General features: G+C 39.0%; 2 protein-coding genes across 3 annotated transcripts in view; one reads left to right on the top strand and one right to left on the bottom strand.

The window, feature by feature from the left end:
* Nucleotides 1-10: 10 nt before the first annotated feature.
* Nucleotides 11-19,346, bottom strand: zyx (zyxin). Of its 2 annotated transcripts, none has more exons than XM_055047699.1 (10): nucleotides 19,051-19,346; nucleotides 8,183-8,418; nucleotides 7,187-7,434; nucleotides 6,350-6,445; nucleotides 4,556-5,092; nucleotides 4,259-4,400; nucleotides 3,663-3,832; nucleotides 3,259-3,437; nucleotides 2,855-2,975; nucleotides 11-2,774 (listed from the first exon to the last, which is right to left on the bottom strand). In XM_055047699.1, exons 2-10 carry the CDS (start codon nucleotides 8,403-8,405, stop codon nucleotides 2,661-2,663), a joined length of 1,830 nt encoding a protein of 609 aa, XP_054903674.1. In that variant the 5' UTR covers nucleotides 8,406-8,418; nucleotides 19,051-19,346; the 3' UTR covers nucleotides 11-2,660. The 2 variants fall into 2 exon arrangements, with proteins under 2 accessions (XP_054903674.1, XP_054903673.1); XM_055047698.1 differs by lacking the exon at nucleotides 19,051-19,346 and adding an exon at nucleotides 17,596-18,278.
* fam131bb (family with sequence similarity 131 member Bb) overlaps nucleotides 17,531-23,681 on the top strand; it is a 44,124-nt gene continuing 37,973 nt past the window's right edge. Inside the window, exon 1 of the mRNA XM_055047705.1 lies at nucleotides 17,531-17,659. The gene's annotated coding sequence lies outside the window, so the exon portion shown is untranslated. The remainder of the gene's footprint in view (nucleotides 17,660-23,681) is intronic.

Below are 23,681 nucleotides of genomic sequence, written 5' to 3'. Positions count from 1 at the left end.
AACGCAAACATGTGGCAATAAGTATTTGTTTTTAATTGGATCTTTTGATACAGCCAAAAAATAAGAAGGGGCCGAGGCCAAGTGATGACATTTTAACACATTCTTATGTATCAAATGTATATATATATATATAAAAAGCTATATGTAAAGACGAGGCATTCACAGGTAATACAATGATGCACAATGTAATGCCAAGTCACTGAAGCGTCATACCTAAAATACACAGTGATGGCAAAGACACAGGAACAAAGTTCAAAAACATTGGCGTGTAGTACAGAAGACATAATACTAGAGTAAAGCATGCATCACTATCACCTTGAGTTCATTCTGGTATTTCACTGCACCAGGCTCAATTCAAGCGCAACAAACTATTTTCTTATTCAGAAATTATTTTCCACAAAGTTTACTGGAAAGAAAACAAACAAACAAAAAAAAAAAACATCAATGGAATACAGTGGAATACTGGAATAGGAGTGTTGCCAAAATGAAAGTGTTGAATTTCATCGTTGCAGCACATTGCAGTAGAGTAAGAATAACATTTATGTAACCGAGAGGAAAGGCTGAAAAACAAAAATAGTGGTATTCACAATAATAGAATGAAACTTGAGCAATACAAATACCAAACATGAAATCTGATCCGAGCTTAATTTTGCCCTCTGATTAGACAGCTCTGTTATGCTCAGAGACACATTAACACTTTTTAACATTAGATTCATAAATTACATTGAAGACCTTAAGAAATGCTCGCTGTTAAAGCTACTTGTTTTTATTTAAAAATGATTATGTGCAGGCATTGTTCTGAGTCCAAGTGAAGATAGAGCACTATTTAAGTTCACTATGGCACTGTGCAAGAATACATTACAGGTCCTATTTTAGCCATGCTGCCAACATAGCTGCTCTGCTGTTACACATTTCAGTCTGCTTGGCAAACCTGTGTTCGCCCATTTGTTCATCAGAAGAAAACATGCATCTAAAAATACTTTATTCAGCTGTTATCCGTTTTAGAGAAAGTTAACTTTGTTGTAAATCTGCCCTCATATTGACTAAAGAGAATGCTAAGGCTCAAGTCAAACGCATGCCTCAAAATCGAGAAATTCACAGCGAAAGCTCATAGCAACATTCACTGATTTTAAGTGTCTCTAGCAGAGTAAATTAGTTGATACAAGCACCCATTAACCTAACTTGCAAGGACAAAGTCTTAATGATCAGGTTGCTGATGCTACTTGTGCTATTGTACAAATCTTATTGGTGCACTGAGAAATTTGCTATTTTTTTTCAGCATGGAGACAGAAAAATTGGATGTTTACTGATCAGTGAATGCACCACACCCCAAGCGCTACCAGGTTGTAGCAGCAACAAAAATTTTTTTATGAGAGTCTGTGTGAAAATACATCCACTAAGGTAAAACAGAGAAAAAGCACATAAAATGAAGCTATTTTATAAAAGGAAACCATTTTTCACAGATTTATGTCGACTGTCCATGGAGGTTGCCACAACAGAAAGATATACTTGGGCTCGATGCTGGTCATTTCTTATTACTGCTGTTTTGATCAGTCTGTACACGACTTTCAAGTACGACAACAAACCCTCCACAGGTGGATGTCTATTTGTTCCAACCCGGGGAGTATTTTGTAAAGTTGGCAAAGGGGAACAGACACAGAACCAATGTTATACAACAACAGGAATGCTAAATGCGTAACAGTAAGATTTATACTTCTGAGCCTCTGACATGCTGTTAGAAAATGCCAGATTGAAGTTTAAGATAGATTTTCTAGGGAATGCCCAAAGAGTCAAGGTAACCATGGTACAGGTGCCAACACATCATGCCACACAGAAAAGGCAATTCAAACTGAACTCTTATTATCCCATTTTAAATTAACATCATGTTGAACAGCAAGTGTTCTCTCACAAACTGTGACATTGATTCTGCTCTCAATATAAACAAGTTACGATTAATAGCAATGAGAAGGCTTGAAATTTTTTTTAAATGCTGTTATTTATGATTCTTAAAAAAAAAAAAAAAAAAAAAAGACAAAAAACCCCTCAAAGAACTCAGAATTTGATAAAACTGAGATGAGAAATGTTTTACAAAATCAGTGCTCAGAAATCAGCCACATATTTCAGATTGATGCATCTCTAACAACTCAGTTGTGGATCCAATGAAGTTAGAAAGCGTCAGAAAAGAAACCAGACGAAGGTCTTAAAATGTTTCAGTTCTTGGTCTTATTTACAATATTTAGGAAAGAGAGAAAGGCAACTTTCGATTTATCAGATGTCTCTTGTGCAAGTTCTGCTGTGATTTTTAGCGTAAACATTGATTTGGCACATTAAACTCTGCTGTAGCACACACATAATAAAAAGCTTGATGGATGACTGGAGCTTTGTAAATTTGCAATATACACAGGGACTTTAATTCAGTGCAGAACATTACCTCTGCACTGGATAAAGTGGTCAAAGACGAGAGGAATACTACACTGAATCTGCATGCAAACATACTTTTCTTTTTTTTTTTGAAACGATGCAATACATTCTCACACAGACAAACACACCTGCGCACAATAAACTAAACAAAGCCCTGTTGAAAAGGCAAATCGGCAGCTGAATTAATCCTGTGCTTTTGGATTTGGTTCATAGTTTAACAGAGAGGCGACAGCAGCCAATCACTGCGCGGCCTGCTTGGCTCGCTTGGTGTGGCACTTCATGCACAAGATCTTGCCGTCCAGCGGGTAACAGCCGTTTTCATCTGCCTCAATGGAGAGAGGGCGAGTGCAGTCCTGTGGAGCGGATAACACGTTTCAACTTCCACCGGAATATGGTTCTACATAAGGGAGATGCTGATTATTAAACGTCTTACCTCACAGCGGTAACACTTGAGGTGGAAGTTTTTATCGAGGGCCACCACTCTGACCGTTTCCTCACTGCCGGGGTCGGGAATAATGGGTTCATTACAGCTCACGCACAGAGGAGAGAAACGTCTGCCAGGAAGCGACGCAGAGGGTGTTGGTCATTTCTCATGAATTCACAGTAAAACAATATAAAACACAGAGACGGCCGATGACTGATCTTAAATAACACTTGTATCAGACAAAAAAAATCTTAATTGTAACATCTCAAGTGTGATCTTACGTCTTCATGTTTCAGCTGCTTTCCACCCAGATTCAACTCACCACACACCTCTTTCTCATAAGACTCTCGCCCCCCCACAGCCACCAAAAGCACATAACAATGCATTACTGTTGTAAGAGTTTTGTAAGGCACCTGTGGTAATCTTGCACACAGTAGGGATTGTTGTTGTCGTCAGTGATAAATGGTGCACCCTCCAGTACACAGGAGCAGGTGCTACAGCGGAAACAGTGGGCATGAAAACACTGACCCACGGCCTTCAGCACACGGTCAGTGATTCTCTCCCCGCACCGAGAGCAGATGGCCAGGGAATTCTAACAAGCAAAAATAAAATTAAACAAGGAAACTCAAGATTGATACTAAATGTGCTGAGCGTTTAACCGTTTTTACAAAGATAACATACTAAAACCTTGAGGAGCTTCATAAAGTGGGACTTATTATGTTGACTTCTTTTTCCTAGCCTGCTACTTTTTAATGTTACAGAGGAGTTGATACATTCACTCATCTGTTTATGCTGCATATGAACTGTGCTTCCTCACCACATAACAGTCTTCACATTGTGGCGCGCCGTCCCTGTCATAGAACTGCATGCCCTGCAGGGGGCGATGGCAGCTCATGCAACAGAAGCAGTTGGAGTGGAAGAGTTTGTCCATGGCCCTCACCGCTGGCTGCGTACGGGACAGAGCCTCGCCACAATTCCCACAAACCTCTGAAGAAAAACCAGAAGACGTTCAAACAAGCAGAATAAAAGCGTTCTTTATTGACAGATGAGCTTTTAATCACGACTGCTTGTTTTTAGTGTCAAACTGTTGGGCGCAGATGCAGTAGGCTCATTTAAACTCTTCAGAAGATGCACATCTGCTCCTTTTAAACACTACAAAAATGTGAAACTCTTCAAAACAGTTTGTAGAAAATACCGACAAACCTCCTGCTTGATGGTGTTTCAAAACATTTAATCAAAAGCTGCTTAATGACTGCAATAAATAAGAACGACATCTGCCATTCATCTACATTAGTACTGATAATCACATTGTGAAGCAGACATAAGGTTTAATGATTTTCAAATCAGTGTGGAAAATGGCTGCCTGAGAAGAGAGGAGTGATTAATGTCTCTCTTTGTGAAACACAGTCGTACCTGTTGGAGGGGAGGTGACGATGGGGGCTTGTTTGTCCATGTTTTTTATGAAGTCCTGGGTCATTCTCTCCAACTCTTCCACTTCCTTCATGTTTAGTGGGACGCCACCGCCAGGAACGGAAACTGGGCCAGGAGGTGACGGCTGTCCACACCAAAACAAACAACATTATTTACTGAGAGATTATTTCACTGCAATAAAAAGACGGGTTTATCTTAAGGATTTCTACCAGCGGTCAAGTACCTAAACCGGCTGCGGTTTGTTGAACAGTACATCCAAAGCAAAAAGCAGGAACCTACTGTTGACGAAGGGCTTGTTTTCATTGGCTGGCTGAAGGAGGATGATGGCGACATCATAGCCTTGGGTTGAGGAGGAGGCACAGCAGCAGGAAGGTTTTGGTTTGCATTCCCCTTACTCCCAAAAGGAGAAGACTTTATGTGATTAGGTGCTACAGGAGCAATAGCGTTATTTGGTGGAGCAGGAGGTCCTGGTGGAGCTGCTGGCGGTGGAGGGAAGGCGATGGTGGCTGTGGGAGGAGAAGGTTTTGGTGCGCTGTTTACTGGAGTGCCTGTTTGGTTCAGGTTCTGGTTGATCTTTTGCGCCAGTGAAGAGGACGACGTCGTCATCCTCCCTCCGAACTTTGGAGCCACGGCGGGCGGCTTAGTGAAAGGTTGGGCGCCGGGGTTGGTTCTGGCCTTGAGTTCCTCCGCCCAGGGAGCAGGAGGGGGCCGGTCTCCCATCTCAGGAGGTGGAAGGAAAGAGAGGGCTGGTTTTGGAGCAGTTGGAGGAGCACCTGGAGGCTTGGGTGCTGGTGCAGATGAATACTGACTTGGTACCTGTGGATGATCATCAACAACAAAACCCTGAATTTATAGACTCTAATGGAGCCACACACACATACAAAAAAATGTTTCTAAAGATGACCAATTATGCTTCCTTGAACATTTTTAGATAATGAGATTTCAGTGAGAATGAGAATTCAGTCTTGTCAGTTATGCTTATTTTGAGGCCATTTCCAGAATGAGCCGTTTTACAGTGTCTTTTAAATCCAAATAATCTGCTGCTGCCCACTCCTCCCCCAAACTCAACATTTACACTTGCCTGTGAAAATGGCTGCAAACAGATGCACAGTTATACAAACATAAATCATTGAAAAGCAGAACTGGAGATTCCTGGACAACCAACAAGAATGCAGCAGGTGGTTTCTGGATGGTAAGTCAACAATGAAACACTTGTCTTATAAAATCAGCTGACCAAATGTACTGGAGCTGCTTGTTAATGGGAGTTAATGTCACAAATGCCTGCTGATTTGTGACATTGAGTCTGCAGTTTTTTGACACCAAAAAACCTTTAACTTATTCAACTTATTAGTGGCTGAGTGTTTTTTAAGCAATTTGGTTGTTTTTAGAAGGCTTAGAAACCCAAATGGGAGTACAAAAATACACAAAATGCCAAGTTTACATATTAAAGCTATTGGAGTTAAATTTCTATTTACCATATTTAAAAATCAGCACAGGGAAGTTAATATCTGCTGTATAAACCTCCCTTACTAACACACTTCAAGCAGACACCTTTATTATACTATCTGATACACTGATTAAACTAAAAACCTCAAAGAGCCTTGCAGTTTGAGCTTATCAGAAGTACTTTATCTTTCTGACATTTATTTTGTGGTTTGGGGCCAATGTTATCCTACTGTGATTCAGTACCTCCCAGTCAGATAAAACACTCCATTTATGGCGCTCTTACTGAGACTCTGGCAGCACACTCTGGCTCAATCACACCCTAACATTCTCAGTTCGCCTCACTGTGCATCACTCTTCCTTTCCGCATGAAGCTCCTCTCTCAGTATGAATCACCAGTAACGTTACTTTTTTTGGTTTTTCTCTTTCAATCTTGTGAGTCATGTGTGCATTTCCCTTCATGGGCTTTCAAGCTGAGCAGATGACTGATTTTTGAAAATCTCCAAACAATTGCCACACGGCCTGCTGCCCTTTTACTTCTGTTTCTCTTTATTTTCCTGGAGCTTAAACATCTATTCCTGCTGTTTCTTAAGCAATTTAGAGAACCCCTGCGTTGTCTGTGCAATGTACCTTGGGACTGAAAGATCCTCTAGTTTCCATATCAGACAACATCTCAGTCAGAGAACCAAGATTTTTGTCAAAGCTTGTCTGCTTCTCCATTTGTCTCTGATGAAGGAAAGAAAAAGGTGAAAATGACAAAAAGTACATTTATTAATTATGAATGATAATTCCAATTTACAGGCAAAATTAGGATTTTAGAAAACATAGTGGTTTCTGAAAATCTGTCCTCAAAGGTGGAATATGTTACATATTTAAGACATTTTCCTGGTTAAACACAGTTTCAACAAAGTTTTGCTTAATTACCAAGCCTCTGAAGAATTTGATGGAACACTGACTAGGCAATTCAAATATTTAATCGGAGCAGAGACTCAACTAAAATCTGCAGGACATCCACCTTTGAAGAATGTAGCATGACACAACTGGGTTAGATCAATGATGTGTTTCACATAGAGTTTACGGCCACTGAGTGGCAAGAGGAAACCTGGCTATATGAGGCATAAGTGTTATAGATCAAAGCATATTCCTGTGTTAACATGGCCTAGTCAAAGTTCAGACCTATATGCAACTGGGGAATCTTTGGAAAGACTTAAAAATGGAAGAAATGTTTTCCAATCACTTTGAGCTTCAGCTGTTTTGCAAAGAAGATTGGACAAAGATTCTCTAGATCTGCTAGAAAAAAAAAAACCAAACTGTAAATTTTTAGTCAAATGTGACTCAGGTGAGCAGAATACAAATGCACACAACACTTCATATCTTTGTGAAGACTTTTAAAAATATGAACTATTTATTTTCACAGACTGGCAAAGCACCAGTTCAGGCTCCAGTGACTGAAGCAATGCGACTCACCTGTGAGTTCCCAGCAGCGTTTGGAAAACTGGAAGCAGGAAGAGGTGGAGGTGGTGGGGGAGGAGGGGGAGAGGGACAGACGGGTGGACAGGCCGCCTCCTCAGGGGGAACTGGGAGGGGGAGGTCATCGGCCACCGGAGGCGGAGCAGGAAAAGCAGGGGCATCAGAGGCAGGAGGTGGGATGTTGCATTCAGGGGGAGGGGCTGGCAGGTCGTCATCCAATGGAGGAGGAGGAGGGGGTGGGAAGTCTGATAAAAATGAGGTTTTGATTAAAACAAGGCATCAGGAGCCATGACACATTTTTTTTATTGCATGGTCATCCAGTTCTATATCAGAGTGATTGATATTTTAATACAAAAATAATAAAATCAAAATATATTGATCTCAAAAATCAAATTTATTCAAAGCAATTCAACTTTCCAACCCATTTACTGGAAGCTTAAAATAAAAAGAATACAAATACATTAAAAACAGATGATGCTTTTCATAGTCTAGATACCTAGAAGTCTAAATGTGAGAAGAGCTACTTCCTCTGTCTGGTCTCACTGTTGAACCTGTAGCTCACATGTTCGTAGGGAATTCGAGGTACTGTATGAGTTTGTTCTCTGCAGCAGGGTTGGGCCAGACACTATAAGTGTACAATGAAAGACTGGGGGACATTTTGTATGCTGATTGGTTGAAGACAATACTTTGGGCTCAGTACAGGAGCCCAAAGTTTCCATCACATGGATTTGTAAAATTCTCCATAAAAACAACTGTTGCTAGCAAAACACAAGTAAACAAACGCAAACATAACAAAAGAAAACTAAACCAATGCTCAACAGTTACAGAATGGAAACATCCTACTTGCATTTATCCCAATCTCAAGTCTGTGTAATTTTCTTGTATATTGACGAAAGTTATGTTTACATGCTGTGTCAATTACCCAACCACACACAAGAAGTACTGAAAAAAGAAGCTGCCATGGGGAAAAGAGAGATTAAATAATGCAAATACCATCAGAGAGCGACGAGGGCGGTGGAGGCATGTCTCCAACTCGACCAATCACAGCTGTCCCTATTGGCGTCGGTGATGGGGCTGAGGGAGGGGTCTGACTTTTGGGCTTTGGCGGAGCCACAGAAGCAAACTTCTTGGGCTGGTTGTAGAAAGACGGAGTGGTGACTTTGAAGTTCAGAGATGATGTCACCACAAACGGCTTGCTGCTGCTGGAGTCGTCCATTTTGTGGATTTATCTGAGGACGAACGGCGAGAAACATAATAAGCAACCAATAAACGCACAGGACTACTTAATTCATCTCACAGCGGCAGACTGGAGAGGAGCTCAGACTGGTTCACCATTCCCACACCCGAAGGTTAAACCAATATTTATCAGCTGACAAATGTCACAGGGTTTGCATTCCTCTGGAGAATATTCACGTCAGGCGTCGAGCTGTGAGATCAGTGGGGATGACGCCATCAGTGAAACATTTGGCATGCAAACTGCACACTAATGCATACCAGCTTTAGAGGCTGCATCACCAGCACAACTCAAACGTTAAGAAAAGATGTCGCGAATTAAAAATGACAAGGTTTTTCTATTTGTTGCGTTTTGAAATGAAATGGGAAAAAAAGTTACTCATATCATCATACATATAAAGTTTGTTCCAGATTTCAATTTATTATCTTGGTTGAAAGTGTCTTGTCACCTAACATAAAAGTAATAAGCTTCCCCATATCATAAAATTTTATACGTTGATTAGAAAGGCATAATACAAAGAAAATATGAACCATCTCTCAGGTTAGAGTTACCTAAATACAAGGACTGTGCAGACAGTTTCCAATGAAGTGAGGAAAAAAAAGTGTGTGAAATGGTCTTTAATTGGCTTATAAACTCCCAGATGCTGGAGGTAATTTACAATATGTAGCACCCGGCCATTTGCAGAGTCATAAAGCTCAGCAAAAGTAATGTTTCTGAGAACAGCCACTTTCCATAAGTAATGATCATAACCAAATCATCAAGACATTTTCACGCAAGAGAGAAAGAGGAAAAAAAGTTGTAGTAAACATGCTGGTGGTTAAACAAGTTATCATTTTAATGACACTTTCAAGAGTTTCTGGGGAGTTTTAATACACCACTCTGAAGACGTCTGCATGAACTTTTCCCAGAAGCGGCGTTGTTTGTACAGTTGCCCCATCTAACCCTTCAGCACCACCAAAACCCACATGTGGACACCGACATCCGCTCAGGAAACCGCCTGCACTTCCACATAGCAACAGATCGCAACACAACATCACAGAGCAGGTAAACTAGAAAGGTCAACTACGGGTTCAAGAAACAGAATCTTGAGTTTCAATGAAGCCTATGACAAATATCTGACGAATGCCACGGTCACTACCAGAGAAAGAATGAGTGGACATATGGAAATAATTAGTCAATGTGAGGTCAACATAATCATCATATTTATTTTCTATCTGAGCTCAAGCAAATCAACACCAATGTTCCCTTAAATGAGAGTCACTAAAGAAAGGGGCCATTTTCAGTCATTCCTAATTGCAAACAACAGCACAAAGCATTTTATATGAGGGTGTTACCAGAATACCAGGGCTTGGTAACCAGACACAGGCTTTCAGAGAGTCACTACTGAATACCTATTACATAAGAGACATTACATAGTTGTATATATATGATGTTTGCCTTTCTGGTCCAAGTCCCTTATAAAATCTATGTGAAACATTATTCATCTTACAGGCATAAAGGCCTGTTATTGTGCTGCATGGGGTTGGAATAAATTGTTTAACCAACTAAATATTAATGTCCAAGAATGTTAGAAGCGGTACCATTAATGTGTAAATATTGGATGTGTAGCAAATGTAACAAAATATAAAAGTAGAAAAAAAAAAAAACTCTGAAAACTTCAATAACTGTAAGACAACATATTTTTCTTGCCTTACAAGAAAACTGTCCTTCTCAGGTTTAGCCAATTAGGTTTATTCATGTTGCACCAGCACACAACAAAAGTCATCCCAAGACGCTTTACAAGTGAGGAGTTTCAACACACGGCCTTAGAGGGTGGCAAAAGAAAATAAATTACTCATCAGGGTTTTTTTTTAATGTCTGTAAACAGAGTCAGGATCTTGGAAGCATTCTTTCTCAAGGAAGCAAAAAGCAATAGGTTAAAAGTGTTTTATGTCCTTGTTGCTTTTTGATGGGACACACTCAACTCTTCAAAGTTCTCGGAGCAAAATAAAAACGAAGAGTTCAGTGGAGAATTTGTTCTCTATGTCCGCATTCATCACAAAAACAGTTTTAACCATATATGTTCAAGCTGAAGCCAAGTTGTTTCACAGACGTGTCAGCTAATGCATCGTGTCAGGACATTGAGTAAAAGGTCCTACAATGAATCATGGAATTTTAGAAACATTGGCTCCTCAAATGTCCACCACTTGGCAACTCAGCACCAACTTACTATGACTACAATTATACAAGGAATTAATTGCAGTACTCCTGAGTTTAACATCTGGAAACATGTTTTAGGTTGAACATCTGGAAACAGGGCAGGTCAAATGAACTTTGGGGGAAGTGACTTGTTTTAATCCTTCCTTCTGCTCCAGTCTAAACACTGGAATGGACAACAAACCTTATGTCATCATAACTGATAATGAGGAACTTCCAAGGTGATAACATGTGCAAATATGCTCCATACTTCCTCAAACACTAAGGCATTTATAACTTTCACCTGTTTTGGGTGCCTTTATAAGAAGCAGGCCTTTTCTATAATGCTTTTTTAAAATGCCCCCTTTTAACTGTTTCCACATTAATTGTGCTTATTTGAAAGTTTAAGAGAACATTCAATCATTTTGTTGGAATTGCTATAATCATTCCAACAATGGTTGGAAGGTTTAAAGGAAATTTTTAACCTTTGAAAATTTTGTGGGAGTCTGCTGAATCACCATTTGCTGAAATTTCCTTGAACAAACTAATGTCTTCTGCTGAGGAGTTTTATGGAGCAACTGATTTCATTTCTTGCAGGATTTGGCGTGGTATCTCTATAGTTGGGTGGACAGCAAACTTGCCTGATCTGAACCCTATAGAGAGTCTATGGGGTATTGTCAAGAAGATGCTTAGAGACACAAAACCCAACAATGTGGACAACCTGAAGATCTTTACTAAAGCAACCCTGATTTTCTTAAAACCTCAACAGAACCATAAGCTGATCGCCTACATGCCACACTGCATCAACGCAATAACTTACAGAAAAATGGACATACTTTTTAGTGGCTCAACATGTCTATATTAAAAATGATTAATCAGAATTCTAACAATATCAATGTTTGTAAAATCACAATTGAAAGAACTGATTGAATGCAATACGTTGTAAGTTATATTTCAATGGCTGTGCATTAAAAGGTTTTTCTTTCCAGCAATATATTTGGTCACCTAGACTGACTTTCAGCATCTAAACACAACTAATTTGAAAGACTTTTGCCATCAAGACTGTGAAGTTCACGGTGGCATTTGAAAGAAGAAACAGTGAGGAAAAGGTTGGTTAATTGTGATAATAAGGAATTTTGATCATAAGTTTCATAAGCTGTAAGCCACAATTATCAAAAATGAAGATGAATACAATAAATTAAGTTTCCCTGATGTTTTAATTAAATATGCATCTGTAGAATTGTTGGAAAATAAATGCAAAAAGGTGAAATTAGCAAAAAGGAAGAGGACACGTGCTTAGCACCAACTTGTAAAACTGTTAATGTGTTCTGTATCAAGACCTACTTGACTTAAAATGAAGAGGACTTCTATCAACAGAGTACTCCAGCCAAAACACTTAAATCTATTATAGGCGAGTGCTTAACAGGGATAGTACCGACTGTGATTTGGTCCTGTAATTGGAGTACTGAAGCCTCTTTGTCTCCAAGAGACAAAAGTCCTCTTAATTATTCAACAGGAATGATAACTTGTGGCAAGGTTTCATCTTCCCCCACAATGCAGTCCAAAGGGATTCAGTCTGGTGAGATCAGCTACACTCTCAACCTCAGACAGTCTTACAAATGTATCATGAAACCTGATGCCTCAGAGGAGACCCTCTGCTGAAGAACATTTCTGGCACAACAACTCAATGACATCACTGTTTTTGTCTTTTCCGCTGCCATGTAATCGACTCTCCCAGTCTCTTTGCAGTTCTACTCTGTTATTTGTATTCCTATAATGAACAGAAAATGCCTGACATTGTGGTTTCTTTTTACAACTGGAGATGCAGATTAACTTTCTGTGGCAGAGCATAACTCGGTTTTTTTTCTAATCTCCTTCCTGAGCCACGTCTCACCCACTACTTGAACTGAATGACATCACTTGGGACTGCATTCAATCATAGCTACCCTACAGCTGTAATGGGGGATGGATTCGAGAGGCTTCCTGAAGGGCCCCCAAACTCAAACCACAGAGTCAGAACAGTCAGTTTTCACAAACCAGAAACTGTATCTCAACAAAGAAAGGTGTTGAATACAAACATCTTCCTTTTCTGTTTTGTAAATTATTTAAATTGTGCATCCTTTTTCTCTGTCAATGCTTGACAATAGATCAGACAAAACCTTTCTGTTTCACATCATTTAGGATTATCAAAATTATTTCCATTTGCTAAATTCCAGAATAATTATAGAGTAATATTTGTTTTAGTACTTAGTTTAAATTCCCAAATTTATTTATTCTGAAATCACCAGGCTTTCAGGAAAACCAGGATGGCTTTGTCAGTGACGTATATTTTATACCGCAGAGATGAACACCTTCTGGTGTGAAATGTGTATTCTAACTCCAGAATAAAAGCAAAAGACCTTGTGATAATGCTGGCTTTCCCTGAAAGACAGTGTTATTATCCACAGTGAAATCATTACAGCCTAAAGGCCACTCTAATAGGAAGAAGTCAGTACTCCAGATTAAAGAATGTAATCATACAAAAACTATGTATGATTAAAGTTAGTATTCAGGGACAATGACCCCAAATTTTGGGAAATTTAACTGTGCTTCACCAGTTCTGTGAAGAGAAATAGACCAAAATTCCAATAAATATAAAAAAACAATTTTTTTAAGTATACCTGAAGTGTTGAACTCCATTGAAAAAGTAAATCTACTAAACAAGGAAATGTATTTCCAGAAAGTTACAAAAATATTTCAAGCAAGTAGAAATAATTTTGGTAAACTCAAGTGTCCTAAAACAGGAGATATTTAGTGTACAGATCTGATTTCAGCTGTGTGACCGAAGTTGACTAAACAGCATCACAGTAGTCTTCAGGATGCTTGCAGAAGCTGTTCTGATTGACAGAAAGAATCTGGTGACTACATGAGCCATAAAAATAGCTAAATACTGCAAATAAATTATGAAATATAAGAGAACAAAGCAAGAACAGGTTGAACACTGAGGCTATCTTGAAGTTATAATGTTTCCAATTATTTATACATGGGGAAAAAAAGTATCAGAAAACAACTGTTTATAAATATCTAGTTATATCAAATTTGAATTTGTGACAGTATTTTCAGTTATTTCTTCCAGTATCAGTGGCTAGTGTACGGCTGCTGAAACCCCCCATTGTTCTAATGCTAATAACACACACGGTTTCTGGGAAAGCCTGTCTGGCCCGGGGGTCACTACTGCCGGGACAAACAATCCTTCTGAGCCCAGTCTTACAGGTCACTGGGTATGTATTGTGTGCCTATGCGGTATTTCTATTCATATTCATTAAAGCAGACATCTCAAACCTTGTTACACCAGCTACTGGATCCTGTATCACACAACTCCTCCCCTCTGTCTGCTTACACTAACACAGAGTGTAATGAAGGCCAACGCAGAGTCACAAGATTCCAGCAGACTAAATCCAAGCAGCAGACCAGGGAGATGCTCTGAAATAACTTGTGTGTTTTGACTCATGAAAGCTACAATTAAGGAGAATTCCTCATTATCCTAGCTACTCACCATTTGTGTAAACATGTTTCATGTGACTTCCCAACCAAATAAAACAGGAGAGTACTGAGGTACCCTGAGTAGTGGGATAATGGATGTGCAACAACACATCCAGTACCTCATATCAGAAGCTTTTCAAAGTAAGGTGTTCTTGAACACAGTTTGTTCACGGCAGCCCGGGATTGAGTCTCAAAAGAATTTGACAATGCCAAAGCTGGAGAAATCCTTTCCTAAAATACTGCATCTTTGAAAGCTTAAATTCCCTCTAATCTTCCGGTTCTTACAGCAAAATCCTGCAAAAGCTTTATTTTCCTCAAAATATTCAAATAGAATAGATAAATTATCTAATACAATGTGAGAAAAATGTGTGAAACTTGTGAATCAGACCAAAAATGTTCGTCTTCAACTATGATGAAGTGATTAGCCAATGAGAATACACAACATCCAGTGTCTAAACCATTTTGGTTTAGATGGAAGTATACAAAAACTGAGTAGTATTTACAAAGACATGAAACAATAAACCTACATAGACATCTATTTACTATGGTTGGGCTAACAGTGAAAATTAATCTGTGGGTCTAAGAGCTGCAAGAAAATATATCTGTATTTATAACCAGGAGTCATCCTTGATAGTTGATAAAACAAAAGACAAACCTCTAGCCCTTCTACATTAGTCATTTTTAACCGCAGAGGTTGAAGCATCCATTTACTACACCAATATGGGCAGAAATTTAAAAAGCACAGAAACAACAATATTCCTTGATAAACATTCGTAACAAACACTCCATATTCAGCAGATAAAGAAAAGCAGACATACTATGCCCATTATATGAACTAGCTAAGTGAAAAAGCCAAATAATTATCAGAGTTTAATGAACAACTTCACAATAATGAATCCAATACAGTTGCCTAGTCTGCAGTTGAGTGACAGGCCAGTTGTTTTTTTCCTGAAATACTCCAATGATTGATAACAAATTACATGTAATCTCAACATAGCAATCAGCCAGTTAATGGAGAGATTACTAAAACTAATGAGGTATCCCTGAACTCTATCTACATTTTCCAGACGGAGACAGATGGAAGAGCAAACATGCAAGATGTAGTGGTGCTGATAGTGTTTGAACTGTCAGGGGTTAATCATCCAAAGCAATGTGAAGTGCACAGGAGGTGAAGAAAAGAGGAGTTATGGCAGAGAACAACGTTAAGGACAATAAACGTCTCTGTGAGGGTGAAATGGGAATACTTACAAGATGTCGACACAAAAAAATGAACTGAAACTGGAGCCGTTACAGGAATAGGTTGAGATTTCTTTAACTACCGGCATACTAGTTTACCATAAATAAAAATGGTTTGGCCTTTAAAAGTGAAGCTAATGTCTAGCCTCAGAGCAAAGAGGAGCAAACTAGACTTCAACATTTTTAGTACCCCAATCTTAAAAATTTAAGAAAAACCATTGCGGTTTAGTGAAGTGATACTTTATAAACCTTTAAACATTTACCTGAGAATTATGTAAATAAGGGATAATTATGTAAACAAGTTGGACGGAGGATGGAGGAGATGCATAGTCTTAAAAAAATAAACCTGCATTGAGCCAATAATTTATGCTTTTTAGCTACTTTAGATTTAAATCAGATAATACAAAATGCTTTACATGTTCTGTTCTCAAGGCATATTTCACACAGAAAGATCACTGGTGGTTCACCATGTCTTGTCTATCTGTCTTGCATACATATATTTTCCTTCTGTGTATGTAATCACCTAATGGAAACATAAAGAAAGTTAATAAAATAGTTATTCAGGGTTTGCCCCAGAAAACTTGCTAAGCCCGGTGGTCAGGGTGCCAAGACGGCCACCGGCAGCCCACTGTGTTTTTGTATTAAAACAGGGGTCCCCAAAGTGACTCCTCGAGGGCCGGCATCCTGCATGTTTTAGTTCTCTCCTTGGTGGTAGTGACAGCCTTTTCAGAATGTCAATGTTCTTCTTAGGCCTCTAACAGCCATCATTTGATCCAGGTGAGTTAAATCAGGGAGAGAACTAAAACATGCAGGATGCCGGCCCTCGAGGACCCACTTTGGGGACTCCTGTCCCAAAAGTCCCCAACATTTCCTGTCTACTTAACATCTACTTAAAAGATGTTAAGTAGACAGAAAAGGTAAAAATATTACTGGGTAATTATATGTCAGGGAAAAACATCACCAATGAAACGCTATTTAAACCCACAAGAACAACTATTAAAAAATACAATTAAAACGAATATCAAACATTCATTTGATATTTGTCAAATGAATGATGAATGTTGCAATCCAGCTTAAAGACTTATAAAAAAAAGCATTTTTTTCCCAAATATTAATTTTTTCTAAAAATAAAACAAGCAATGCTTAGCCTGGCGGTGGGTCTTGCAAAGCATGGCGGGTCGCCAGGCATATAATCCGCGGAGGAAACTCTGTATTTGCATGAAATACTGTGATGTTTTTAAGGTTAGAGTTGTTTTAAGATGATGGTCTGCTTTGGACTTTGGTCTTTCTGTCATTACAAGCCTTTAGGAATGAGTTATCTACTGCAAGTAAAATATTGACACATAATTATTAGAAGTGACAGACAATAGAAAAGATTAGAAATTAGTTTATCATTAATTTGGAGACAAATTCAGGGAACCAATGTTTGAGCATGTCCAGAGGAGTGATGGAGAACATATTGGGCAAAAGATTTTGAATACGAAGTTGCCAGGGAGGGAGGAGAATGAGAAAACCACAGAGAAGGTTTGTGGATGTAGTACTGCGACAGAGGAAGGTGGCAGAGATATAGATTGAGATGGGATGCAGAGGTTCTGCTATTAAACCCTCCAAAGGAGGAGGCAAAAGAAAAATAACCTACATATACCTGATCTTCATTGGCTGACAACCAAACCTCCCTTTAAAAAAAAAAACAAAGAAAAAAAAGAGTATGGTGCAATGACAGGAAGTTTGACAGGAAATGAATTCAACTGAAATGACACAAACATTTACTATGACGATTCCACTGTTAACACTGGCAGAAAATGTACATACATTGTAAATGAGCTTTTATTCAAAACTATTCGATTATTTGTGATGGTCTACGACAGCCAATGGACACAGCTAAAGCATTTTAGCATTTCAAAACGTCTCCATAGATTATGAACGTAGCATTCCAACAACCCCAGGATTAATGTGACAGTAACCTGTCAGCAAAAGCTCTGTGGTGGAAAACACAGCACAAGAAAAGGAGCAGATGCCATCATTACCATTAAACGCAGAGGCGATTCAAAGCAAACGTTTGTTAGCTGAAGCAGACAGGCTAGCAAAGCTAACGCCGCGTCCTATTTTTATTTATTTTTTTTAATGATTAAAATGAACCGTTAGGTCTGCCTTTGAAAAGCGTTGCCGTGACAACGGCATCTGTGTTCTTCCACAAAGCTGCGTTTTAACCGAGGTCTGAAAAACAGCGGACACTCACCTCTGCCTTCGGGCTCGAACCGAGCAATGACACCGCTGGTCTCCACCTACAGTAACGTTAGCAGGTCGGAGCACTCCGAGCATGCACACACCCCACCACGTTTCCACTCGTTTCACGCTGTGGGTCAGTCGGTTTCGGTGGTTAACGCCGCCCCATTTTTTTTTTGCCCCCCTTTACCTCATATGGAAAAGTCACTGCTTTCTCTTAACTGCGCTGTCATCTATTTAGTGGCGTAAGCTCTCAATGATTAAATCCAGCAGCATAACTGGCTGCCGAGCATCTACAACTTCTTTTTCTTTTTAAACTGGCCTTCCTGTCGGAGCTTCCGCATTGCCATGCCTTTATCGTCCGTGTCCATCACTGTATGGCAGGCTGTTTGTGTATATACTCGGATACTCTCGATGGCGGTCGCCTGCTGGTTTTACTACATGGTTCTGCTTCTACAAACAGTAATTTGCTCATGCTAATGACTGGTTGGTCACCTGCTGCACTAGTTTAGAGTGTACATAAAACTGTGCGAAGCGTGAAATCCACAAAATACAGACAAGTCAAATCAGGACGGAATTAATCATTCAATCAACAATTACGGTTTCTTTAAAACACAGTCAACTAGCACAGCCTAGAAATGCAGAAAACTGATTTGTAGAGCCTGGAAATCACATAAATCGACAAAGTGTAGCTTACAAGTTAAATAGAGAGAGTACATCTGAAATATGCACTGGTCAATAAGTTGACATTTGAGTAGTTCCAGTATTTCACTGGCATGACTAAAAGGTTTCTGTCAGTAAGTGCATTGTTAAGCTATACTAATTGACTATTTAGATTGTATTAGTTAATTCTTGCACATTTAAGGATCATATGTAAATGAATGAGCAGAAATGGTGTTGAAAAGTTCACGTTAGGATTTTGAACATTTGATCAACTTATATGGCAGTCAGTGACTAGATTGGTCTAATGGTCAACTATTAGACAAAAAAAAAAACCTATTAGTTGGGACTTTAGTGTCCCAAGACATGTGCTTTCACTAGTTGATCAAGCTGCAAACAGTAAAAAGTAAAAAAAGACAATGTTTTTTTTTTTTTGTTAACTTGTGTAAGCAAATGTATAACTGGTGGGGGTAGTCGCAAACTAGTTCTAGAATATTTTCACATATGGCTTACCGTAGCCATGAGACTACACAGCATATTCAGGAAGATTTGTCCTTATCCACTGAAAAGACAGATAGTCCCAGGAACACCACCCACCACTTTGAGCTTACTGTTCACTCTAGTAGAAAACGCTGCTGAGAGGAAGATCCAAAGCACCTATTTCTACAAAGATGACATTTCATTGACTTATCAGAACCTGAAAATCTTCACCATGCCTATGCAGTCAAAATACTTTACCTTATTAGGAAACAGTTCCATAATACAACAGTTTCTATGTTACTAAATACTAAATTGGAAAAAAGCTTACCCTGTTATTACAGCTGCGGTATGGATCTCCCTTTAACTTCCCCTCTCTCTTCCTTTTGTTCTTTTTCCTCTTCTCGATCCAGAATGAGTAAGAGGTTGGAGCTTGTATCTGTAACACCAACTTCTCTTTCTCTCTTCCTCTCTCTGGCTACTGGACCCTCCCCCTGAGTTTTTCAGCTTGGAAAAGGAATGACACTATCCTCCCAAACAAGTTCTTTCTCGTCTGACTTTGGCTCAGGACTTGTGTATTTCTATGTAAACAGCACCCCTCTATCTCTCCGTCTTTCCCTGTTCTGTATATGTGCTCATAAACGGTCCAGTCAAAACCCCCTCCTCCTCCTCTTCCTCCTCCTCCTTGCCTTCCTTGTTCTTCTCCAGCTCTCTCCTTTCTCTCTGGATTCTTACAGCATTCTTCACTCAATGACATCAACCCCCTTACCTCTCCATGTAAGGTCAGGCTGGGGGAATGAGGGAGCCCGGAGAGGGGGATTTAATGGGGACTTGATTAGATACAGACTCAGAAAGTGGTCAGGGCTTTAAACAAAAGGAGGTACAGTGGCTGAAGAAAGTATGTTCCACTCAGCATGGACTGAGTTTTGCTTTTGTCTAAAGCAAAAAAAAAGTTCTTCTGCATTTTTTGTATTTTACTCCAAACCCCTCCTTCATGTGATAAATAATGACAAATTAATTATATAAAACTGTTTGTAGGATCCTCCTCTTAATAAGGATGTTGTCACCTTTAGCCTGGTGTTAATGTGAGACACCGCCCATCCTGTAAGCCAGCCCTATGTCTGACTGTGTGTCCTACTCACACACACACACACGCACGCATGCACACCTCACATCCTTTTCACTTATCTGGCCACTACCTTTGACTGGTATTGCCTGTTAGAGGTGCACTTATTGCTGGTTTATTGTGGGAACTGAGTATCAACATGGTGATGACTGAGCCCTTTATGAAACCATTTTTTTAGCCAACTTTTTTGAGTTGAAATAGAACCGCTTCTTAAAATCTGGATTTTGTTCTGCATTTTTGGGGTTTGGGATAAGCTGGAAGAAGAATATTGTTTAAGAACCACCATACATAAAAAACAAAAAAACAAAAAACAAAACAAAAAAAAAACTAAGATTTTTTAAGTACAGCTCCTAAAGTTATAATATCATAGAAAAGTTCAATATTGTAAAAAATAACATTTATTTAAAAGGTGTAACCGATATGTAGATTAATTACCGCAATTGAAATATTAAAAGCTTTTTTACTTGTAATTTTGATGATTACAGCTTATAGGTGATAAAAAACAAAAATGAAGTTGTTTGAAGCATTTTATGCAACAGAGCAACTCCAAATAATATACCCAACAATATACATTGGATTTTATGTTTAAATCGGTTTAAACGTAAAACCCTGAAAAGTGCCTTTGTTTAAACTTGGCTGAATCAATTGTTTGCAAAATCACCGATTGCTGTCAAGTCTCCTGTGGTTTTGTGCAGCTGAATTTTACCAATTGGAATTAAATCAAGGCATTGACTGGGTCATTCTAACATAAAATATTTTTATCTTAATCCTTCCATTGTAGTTTTAGTTGCATATTTAGAGTCATTGATATGCTGAACAATAAACCCCCACTAACGCTTCAAGTTTTTTTTGCACTTTAAACAGCTAAGAAAGATATTGGACTTTTTAAAAATAATTAACTATTTTTAGTCTTCTTCAATAAAGTCCAGATTTATTGAACTGAAGACTAATATTTGTCCTGGCAACAGATTCTCTGAGCCGAGCTGTGGATATTGGCTGTTTTTTTGATTGATGGCAATGTGTTGTTAGGTTTGCTGTGGTACCATGCTCTCTCCATTCTCAGATGATGGCCTGAAAAGTGCTCCATTAGGGGTATCAGAGTAAAGTGATCAACTGCAGACACATTTTTAAATAATTATAAAAATACATAAAAGACCAAGGCTTTCCTTTTTCGCCCACATCACCGTCTTGTTTCATTTTGTGTTCTACGTAAAATCTGAATAAAATACAACTGTGGGAATAAGGGACTGCAAATGAGGAAATAAATCTACAATCTAAGCCTACGTCATCACTTGAGATTCATGTTGAGACACAGCAGAGCTGCGCTCGACTCATGTTGTGAAAGTGTGTGTAAACTCTGGGCTGAGCTCGTGCAAGCCTCTGTTGTGTAACCTGCTGCTGCGTGGGGTCATGTCTGCGAGCTGCAGGGAGTGGTCACCGGGGGTCTTTGATAGCCTATTGTGCCGCGACAGGAATTATTCCAGTTTCATGCCGTTTCCATTTCCAGTCCGTGTTTTCCAAGGAAAACGTAGTGAGCTTACAGTCAAGCGTGACTGGCCTTATCTTGTCTGTGGTTTCTCCGGCCAGTGAAATAGAAGAACAGGTCTTTGTTTGTTGTTCTGGATTTTTCTCCGTACTTTACAAGATTGTTTTCCGATTCATAAGTGAGGGACGAAAGCATTTTGCTTCTCGGGTTACCAGCTTGAAGCTCTGTGTGGTGCGCTGTGCCTGAAGTTCGAATCATGCAGTGAGAAAGCACTTTTTGGGCTCTGTAAAGGTAAAGAAAAAGCAGGAGGCCATCAGATTCAGAGCCAGACAGGCTGGAATGCAGCCAGGCCTTGGAATGAACAGTTCCCTCACCCCTCCCTCACTAATATGCCAAATCTTTGTCTCCTTCCCTCTAAAATTGCTGCATTTTTTTTCACAGTTTCTCTCCTTGGTTTCCGAGTTTGTGTTCCAGAATGTGCTATTATTTCCAGCTCCTTGGCATAAATTATTGCCTTCTCACATAACCTCAGCCCTTATTATGAACAATTAAGCAAATTATTTCCATTCAGTCCAGACACATAGTCTAGATCTCACTATGTTTGTTTTTCAAAAGACACATTTGTTGTCTTGTCCAAGGAATACAAGAAAACTGAGAATTTAATGCAAAACAATTGTTTAAAACTGCATGTGTTGATTCAAATATCTTATATATATATAAACAATGTCAAACCTAGTTCACTAAGTCAGTTTCTTATAATTATTTTAGAAGTCTTCATCTGCACTCTATGTGATGCTCTCTGTTAAATCTAGCTTTTTTACCTCTATAAGCTAAAGTGGTAAGTTATATGGTTTGTACCAGGTACAGGTGACTCAACATTACTAAAGTGCAGCTGCTCCATGAAAGCCTCAGAGGATGTTATAGTGGACAAACAGCATCATAAAGACCAAAGAGCAAAACTGTGAAATAATGTTTTAGCAAAACATTCTTTACCAAAACCTGAAAAGAGCATCGAACAGCTGAAAGCTTTCCAAGTCTTGGTTGTCTGACTAAATTGACTGTCTGTGTTAGTGGACCATGAGTCAGACATGCAGCCAAGAGATTCATGGTATCTGTTGACATAATGTGTATTACTGCATGTATGGAAGCGTGGCTTGAGGAAAACTTTGAAGCAATAAGAGTTTGCCACACACTACATGGAGAGATCAAACATGGGGAGGTACTCTGATCATATTAGACTAAAAATTTACTTTTTGGCCAACATGCAAAACTTTGCGAATGGGAATATAACTCTGCCTTTTCAGAGATTGTGAAATACTTCAGCCTGGGGAACAGTTTACATCAAAGCTGTTGAAATTTTTAGACACAACTATCAGATACTTAACCATCTGAATCATATTTCATTCTTCTTAACAATGACTGCCATTTTTTTCTTACCACTGTTAGTTTTAACTCAGTGGCTCATAATTGTTCCTCTGACAGTCAGCTGCATGTGGGATTTACTGCTCCCTCATGATTCTTCTTTCTTCCCCAACTTGTTTTCAATTAAGAACTTTCCCTGCAGCAGTGTGTTCGGCTTTGCATCTCAACCACACGAAATATCTCGATGGATATTTGAAGTCAGATGCCAGGAGAAAAAGAAAGTTCCAGTAAGAATTTATTTCAGAAAAAAGAGGGCTCACATTTAGTACAAAAAAACAATGAAAATAGGACAACTGTGTGAGACTTGACTGAGCAAGAAAAGATGTAATCCTGCAATAAATGCTTATTTTATTAGATTAATGTTTAGCTCTTTCAGAAACATCAATTGTATTGCTCAATACTGACTCTTTCTTTTGTTCACAATCAGGCACGTAATACAGATGTTTGGCAGGATTTATCAGATCTATGAAATGAAGCGTAAACATCTGTAGAGTTGTGAAGGGAAATCACGATGCATGAAAATCTGCACATCTAGGTGTGATATCCCGGGAGGATTTCAAGCTGAAAGTGTGTGTGTGCATTCCTAAACAGCCAGCTGATGCATGACCAGCTGTGCAGAGGAGTGAAATAAATTATCAACCAATGATAACACACCAGCTATAGACAAACACCTATAATTATGAGACGTCAGCTGTAGACAAACACCTATAATTATGAAACTCAAGATGGTTTTTGTAAAAAAACAAACAAAAAAAAATCTGAAAAGTGTGGCCTGAAGTTATTTACCAGTCCCCGATACTTTGATCCTCCTAAATGAAACTCAGCACAACTAATTGTCTTGAAAAGTGGCTCAAATAGAAAATAGAGTTCACTTACGATCATGTTTACAATGATTTGCATTGTAAACATGAGTCATTGAAATTTATAT

Source organism: Poeciliopsis prolifica, unplaced genomic scaffold (assembly GCF_027474105.1).
Source record: "Poeciliopsis prolifica strain line A6 unplaced genomic scaffold, Auburn_PproV2 SCAFFOLD026, whole genome shotgun sequence".
Lineage (NCBI taxonomy): Eukaryota > Metazoa > Chordata > Actinopteri > Cyprinodontiformes > Poeciliidae > Poeciliopsis > Poeciliopsis prolifica.
Note: the sequence above shows the minus strand (reverse complement) of the source record. Positions and strands in the feature narration are given on the sequence as shown.